Source organism: Nanorana parkeri, unplaced genomic scaffold (genome assembly GCF_000935625.1).
Source record: "Nanorana parkeri isolate BGI_ZX_2015 unplaced genomic scaffold, ASM93562v1 scaffold174, whole genome shotgun sequence".
NCBI classification, from domain to species: Eukaryota; Metazoa; Chordata; class Amphibia; order Anura; family Dicroglossidae; genus Nanorana; species Nanorana parkeri.
This window is the reverse complement of record NW_017306442.1, coordinates 2041111-2048258: the sequence shown is the minus strand read 5'-3', so window position 1 is coordinate 2048258 and position 7148 is coordinate 2041111. Positions and strand designations below refer to the sequence as shown.

Sequence of the window (7148 nt, the reverse complement as noted above, 5' to 3'; positions counted from 1 at the left end):
TAACGCGCATGCAGGACCAACTCCAGCTAGTGGTCCAGTCTGCATACCCAAAAGTTAATGAACATGAAAGGTAAAAGAGTTTGCACCCAAAAAACCGTGCACGCTCACCCTGCAGTGTAACAATAGCCATAGCAGGCCACACGACTACTATGGGGCCTAGGGTAGGAGGGGGCCCCATTCGGGGGCTGATTAGGAAAACTACACAGTGAGGTTTCCAATATAGAAGCTCAGGATCATCTAGTCACAGATCCCCCTCTGTGCCACAAGAAGAATTTTCTCATATATCTTAGCAACTTTTCCTACAGACTGAAATTAACTGCCTATACCTGATGAAGTTACAAATCCTAGAGCTTCACTTCTGTTCAAACCTTATAGGAGGGCTGAGGTTTGTGGTTCTACAAAAAAGTTTAACGATGCCAGAGTTTAAAGACGTTTGTATTAGTGTTGAAGAGTTGACCAAATACTTATTTTCCACCATAATTTGCAAATAAATTGGTTCCAAATCAGCCAATGTGATTTGTCTGGATTTGTTTTCTCATTTTGTCTCTCATAGTTGAGGTCTACATATGATGCCAATTACAGGCCTCTATCATCTTTTTAAGTGGGAGAACTTGCACAATTGGTGGCTGACTAAATACTTTTTTGCCCCACTGTATATAAGTGATGCACCGATACCATTTTTTCAAGTACAAGTACCGATACTTGCCAAAGTACTCACAGATACAAGTACTGATACATTTTTGTTTATTGTCAGTTTCAGTCTTTTTTTTCTAAAACAATACAGAGTAATGATTTCAGGACAGTGATGGAGCGCCAGAGTCCGGTCCCAGCTGCAACCGCTGCAACCCTGGTAGTTCTCATGAAAATGCCAAGTATCGGCACTACTATCTGAACTGACATCTGGACATCCCTAATTACAACGCACATATGTAAGTTTGAATATGCCTTAGCGATCACACTTCTGCACTGCGTTGAAATTCATCTTAAATGGCACCCCTATGCATCAAAACAGTAGTGGACAATGCACCCTACACTGCAGCACACCACAATCACAGTCAAAAGAACGGACGGCTTGCATGCAAAGTGCGCAACATAATGCCCATTCATTAATGCACTGCAACACAGTGCTAAAATGTAAATGAGCCCTTGGGGTTTACTCCCGCGGATGTATAATTTATTCTGGCAGTCAGAATTTCAGTTAAGTATAAAAATGGCCTTTATCGAATCAGTTTTGAATGCCTGTAATCTGTGGTTATAGTGAGTTGCCATACAGCAGCTGAAAGTGGAAGGTAAGCATGGGTAGGGTGGCATGGGTAGGGTAGCAAGGCAGGTATTTATGGAGGTCTATAGGAGGGAGAGAGCTCAGGATGGGTATCGCTAGTAAAATAATGTTCACTAGGACCCTAAAGAACAGTCAGGGGCTGGGTCTGTAGCACAAGGACCTGCAGTCTCTGGCAAGTGATGCTCACCCCCCGGTGCCATACTGTGTGAATAAAAGACTGTACACATTCATTTAAGTCTGCTATGTAGACCGTTAAATTAACATTAAAGTCAGATTCTGATTTAATTTACAGTCTGATCCAGCGCTGACTGCTGTGTCTTCCTGTCTCACAGAATCTGTGCGCGTGCACGCTGCCAGGCTACTTGCATTGACTTACCCTGCGTCTTCTCCTGGCCGAAGATCTCTACTATGCATGCGCCCGCCCTATAATCCTTCACGGCCGCTGGAGAATTTTTCAGATCTTCGGACAGGAGCAAGCGGTAAGGTAAGCAATAACCTTTTTGGTGACTTTTTAAGTGTTTTAATGTTTTTGCATATATCTACTGCTTGCTAGCAACAGACATATGCAAAAAAAAGCAAGGTTTAATTTGCAGATCCTGCAAGCGATCGGGCGTCTCTAGAGACGCCTGACCGCTTGTATGTAAACAGCCATCGCTGGCTGTTTACATGCTGACGGTTTTCCCTCTCGTGTGCGGCGCTCAGCGCGGACACGAGAGGGGGGAGGGGCAGGACGTCTTAAGACGCCCTCCCGCTCTGAGCAGACGTCCATCTGGCCGTTCACAAACGGCCATGGAGTAAGGTAGTTAATTATGATTTAATTAAGTAGTCAGGTGTTTAGCTGGAAGTGCCCTCCAAAGAGCTTCTAATTCAACTGGACAGATATGAACAGCATTATATAGTATAGTGTTGAATAAGTCAGCTCTATACTGTATAAACCAACATTAAAAGCAATAATCAATATCAGGACTGGACAAATCCCAGGAGCCAGGTAGCCAATGCTCCTTAATAAATGACAGCTAGAGCCTAACTTTTGAGGTTTTCTCAGAGCTGGCTCTGAAAAAATCCAGCTGGCTCCTGCATTGGACAGACTGACTCCTGAATCCCATAATAATTCCTCCACTCCTGATCTACATGACAAACCTCCATGGCAATGCCAGTAATCTAGACCTACCTGCTCCTGGAGAACCGTGTCCAATTTGTGCCGTAATTCTTCATTTTCCAAACGCGTTCTTCCTAAAATGGAAGAATCCTCTTCAAGTTTTCTAGTCAATTCATCAATTCTTTGTAGCAAAGATTCCCTTTCCATTAAAAGATCAGCAGATTCCTGATGGGAAATCTGAATTCGAGGTGATAAATTAGAATGTACTTTAGTTGGACGCATAGTTTCCTCCCTTAAACCTTCTCGAGAATGAGAAGCATCGTCTGATACAACAAGACTGCACTCTGTAGAGTGTCCTACATGAACTTGGACGTTGTCATTCCTCTGGCCGGGTTCACTGTCCAATTCTAACACTACTTCCTCTGTTTTAGTAGAGTCTCTCTCTGAGCATAGCGATTTTACTTGCTCTTTTAAGTGACATATTTCATTCTGTTTCAACTGTAATTCTTGAGAGAGATTAGAAAGTTTCAAAGAGAGTTCTTGCTTGTCCCGTTGGGCAATCTCTAGCTTTTCCATCAGTTCAGTCGTGTCTTTCTCTACAACTTCTCCAACATCTGGTCTGTCAGCTTTGACCACGTTAGAAGCTCCAGACACAACCAAATGGGCCTCAGTTACTGTACCCTGTTTCAGCGCTGCAAGCTCGTTCGTAAGAGCATCCAACTTTGTTTTATACTCCTCTTCAAGCTTAGCTTTGCTCTCTTCCATCTGTTCCTTCAACTTCACCAGACAAGAATACTCCTCTTTTAGCTCATTGTAGTTGACCTCGAAATTTTTCTCGGCAAAGGAGAACGTGTTCTTTTGACGTTCAGTTTCTTCTCTCAGCTGATGTTCCAAGTTCCTGAGTTGCGCATTTTCTGAAGTCAGCAGTTCAACCATATTTTTTAGGTCAAGATGATCAGAACTTACAGAGTCTGTCAGATTTTCACAGTGTTCAACGGTGCGCTCCTTCAAGGTACTCTGCAAGGCGTCGTATTGGTCATTAAGAAGCTTATTGTCTGTCTCCAAAGACGCCACTTTTTCCTTGAGCGTATCTTTTTCTTTGACCTCCTTCTCGAGTGTCACAATTTTTAGCTGCAGAACCTGAACTTCTTGCTCCAGTGTACCTTTCTCCTTTTCCTCTCTCCTCAAACACTCCAGCTCTTTCTGAAGCTCGTTAATTCGCGTCATCATTTTTTCCGACTTGGGATCGTTGACCGACTGCAACAAGTCTTTCAACTTTGACATTTCCAGCATCAAGTAATTCTGTTTGGTTATCAAGCTGTCTTTCTCCGACTGCATGGCAGTGATAGTTTGACTCGTTTCCTGCTTCATTTGATCTATTTTCTGCTTATATTGCACTTCTAAGTTGTCTTTGAGGTTCTCAATGTTGGTTCTGTGCTCCTGGGTTAAGTCCTCCTTGAGCTTCGTGAGCTCCTCTTCCTGGCTGAACAAGAAATAGGTTCTAAGTTTCTCCAATTCGGCTTCCTGAGATTCCGCCATCCTGCCCAACACAGCGTCCTTTTCCCTTTCCAGCATCTCCAGTTTGATCTTGTAATTGGTCACCTCGGCCTCGTGTTTGGATTTTAATTCTTTGGTAAATTCGTTGGCTGCGGCCAGTTCGGCTTTGAGACTGTCGATGGTGACGAACAAACTGCTGGCCTCGTTCAGTTTGTTTTCCTTTTCGGTGAGGCTCTGCCTGGCTTTGTGCACCTGCTCCCTGGCATAGCGGAGATCCTGCAGGAGATCCTCGATTTGCTGCTGTAGCTGCGATTTTTCCTTTGAAACGGCCTGCAGCCTCTGAGAGAAATCCTCCTTCATTTTATCCCTCTGCTCATCGGATTGCTGCAATCTACCGTTTAATTCACTAATGATCACGTTCAGCTCATTGATCTGTTGCTTGGAGGTGCTGATGGCTGCCTGGCTCGTTACACTGCCCACTTCTTGCCTGTGCTGCGCAAGCAGCCTCTCGATCTCCAGTGTGTGTTGCTTGACCAATTCCTGCTTCATCTGTACAATCTCCTGCCCGTGAACCTCGTCTAGCTCAGCCTGAAGCTGCTCCAGTTTCCTTTGTGTCTCTAATTCCATTCGCTGCAGAAGGCCTGCCTCTGACTGATTGTCTCTGTGATGCTTTTTCTGAAGGTCCTCCACAGTGCCCATTAACTGCTTGATTTCGTCAGAGGATCTCCTCTCCTTTTGTCTGGAGCTGCTCAGCTCTTCGGAAAGGCTGCCGATTTCCTGGCTCTTCTGGGTTAATTGTGCTCTCAGTTCATCGATGGATTTCGCGGCCTCGGTGATCCTTTCCTTCATTTCCAGGCTCTTGATTTCTCCATTGTGTAAGGTTGATTTCAGACTATCAAGCAGCAAGTCCTTCTCGTTCAGCTTTTGTTCGTAACATAATTCAAGTTCTTTTCTCTGCGCCTTAAAGGGAAACCAACAGTCTTAGAACAGGAAGCAACCAGATATTTACAGATATATCTAGATGACATACTGGACCTCATTTATATGAAGAAAGCATGAAATAACCAATAACATCAAACAGCTTTAACCTGTAAATGTTCACTGGCAGGCTTGAAAGGAAACATTTGATTGGCTGATCAGAGTTAAAGCTCAAGTTTAATCTGCTTATAATTTTGCCCACCCTGCTAACATTTGTAAAATTAAAATAATACAAATAATAATAACCACATTTCTGTTTTCATTACATACTTTACGTTTGACCTACTGAGATAATCACTAGGTCTCTCTGCTATTCTACGTAATGCAGACAGATCATGGCTGGTAGGAGAGCCCTGCAGGGTGTTACATATCTTCCTGAAAACATCACAGGACCCTGCCTCACTTCTCCTCTCAAAAGCTCTCAGCCCTGATGCAAGCAGTGGGTTGGCTCTTGGGAGGAGTTATGGAAATATCAAATAGCCCTGATGGGTAGATGCCAGTCTGGATGAGTGGACGCTCCTAGGCATGCAGAATTTGCATACAGCCTGCTCGATGTAACACCCACATGTCATGCTCCGCTTCTATGACTGAAAAAGATAGATGGCTGGAGAGGTAAATCACCGACAGTCCCCTATATCTCTGAGACTATGGGGCTGATTTACTAAAGGCAAATCAGCTGAATTCTTCCGTAGTATAGTAAATGTGGTGAAAATTAATTTCCATCATCCAATCACATAAAAGTAAAAATAAATAAATAATAATCAAATATATATATATCTATATATATATATATATATATATAAAAAAAAAAGTAATACAAAAATTAAAGAATCATTAAAAAAAATAAAGAAGCATTAAAAAAAATGAAAAAAAAATGTTTAAGTCCTCCGCCCCCTACATAGACACGCAGATATGTGTCCGGTGCGAAAACAACGATTGCGCCTTTTGTGCTGCACATGTTACATATAATAACGGAGTGTGAGCAATAATTTTAGGGCCATTAATTACTGATAAAACTAAACTGATGAGCGGTGAAAGCGTTTCAAGCTTATATATATATATATATATATATATGTATGTATGTATGTATGTATGTATGTATATGTATATGTATGATCTGCAATCCTGCTGTTCCAATTATAAGGGGAACTCACCAACCCGGATTCTCCCCTGACCCTAAAGAGAACTATGGGACAAAAAGGTTACCCCATAGTTCTCTTTTAACATACACTTTAAGCACAGACCCTTCTTGTTTCTAAGGCTCGACTTCCCACTGTTGAATCACAAGGGTGGTGCTTACTGTCAGGAGGGGGCGGGTATCACCTGGTCCTAGGAACCAACAAGCTTCACAGCGACACGGGGATCTATCTTGGAAGGATCACTTGACCACATCAGCATCAAACCGACCCTAAAAGTGTGAATTTGGTAGCGGAGGGTCGAAGGCTCCAGCTGATGCATGAGGTCCATAGTGTCAATTGCTTCTAAGCAGAATGCCGCGCTTGCACTAAGGGATTGGAGCAGTGAAACACTGGCACTATGATATAACACTACTAAGCACCGCCTTCAAACACAACTGAGCATGTACTGCGCTCCATGGATCTACACGCCTTTTTGTTTGCTGAAACAGAATCTCCTACAATGACAGATCAACCAAAGTACATAAAAGTCTGGAAATGTCAGCAGGGCCAGAAGGATACAACAAGGTCAGAAATTAAGAAAAAAGGGGAAAAGGAAAAAAAACATTTCCCCTTAGAGCTCATTCAGATGGGCATGCAGATTTGTACGGTGCGCCCACCTGTAAAAAGACCCGATCCCAGAAGGAACATGTGTTGCGTGTAATTGAGCGCAGCAGCCAGTTCTTCCCTATTGGAGGACGCGGCTGCAGGCAATTACACACAGTCAGATGTACATCCAATCCCGCACATTCAAGTGTATATAAAGGCAAAACTTTTTTTTTTTTTAGACGAGGGGGTTAGACCCTCTGGCAAGTTCAAGGTTTTTATTGTTCTCTGTAGGGCTGCAACATCTAAATCGATGATGGAAATAGTTGGCAACTATTCTCATTATCGGTTAGTTGGTTGGTGGGGGGGAAAGAAAAGGGAGAAGGAGAGGGGGAAAGAAAAGGGAGAAGGAGAGAGGGAGAGGGAGAAGGAGAGAGGGAGAAAAAGAGAGAGAGGGGGGAAGGAAGAGAGAGAGGGGGGAAGGAAGAGAGAGAGGGGGGAAGGAAGAGAGAGAGGGGGGAAGGAAGAGAGAGAGGGGGGAAGGAAGAGAGAGAGAGAGAGGGAGCGAGAG

General features: G+C 43.5%; 1 protein-coding gene across 1 annotated transcript in view; it reads right to left on the bottom strand.

Moving 5' to 3' along the window:
• LOC108785679 (A-kinase anchor protein 9-like) overlaps window positions 1-7148 on the bottom strand; it is a 58101-nt gene that overhangs the window by 1774 nt on the left and 49179 nt on the right. Inside the window, exon 8 of the mRNA XM_018554800.1 lies at window positions 2454-4838. Coding sequence (XP_018410302.1) covers window positions 2454-4838 — 2385 coding nt within the window. The remainder of the gene's footprint in view (window positions 1-2453; window positions 4839-7148) is intronic.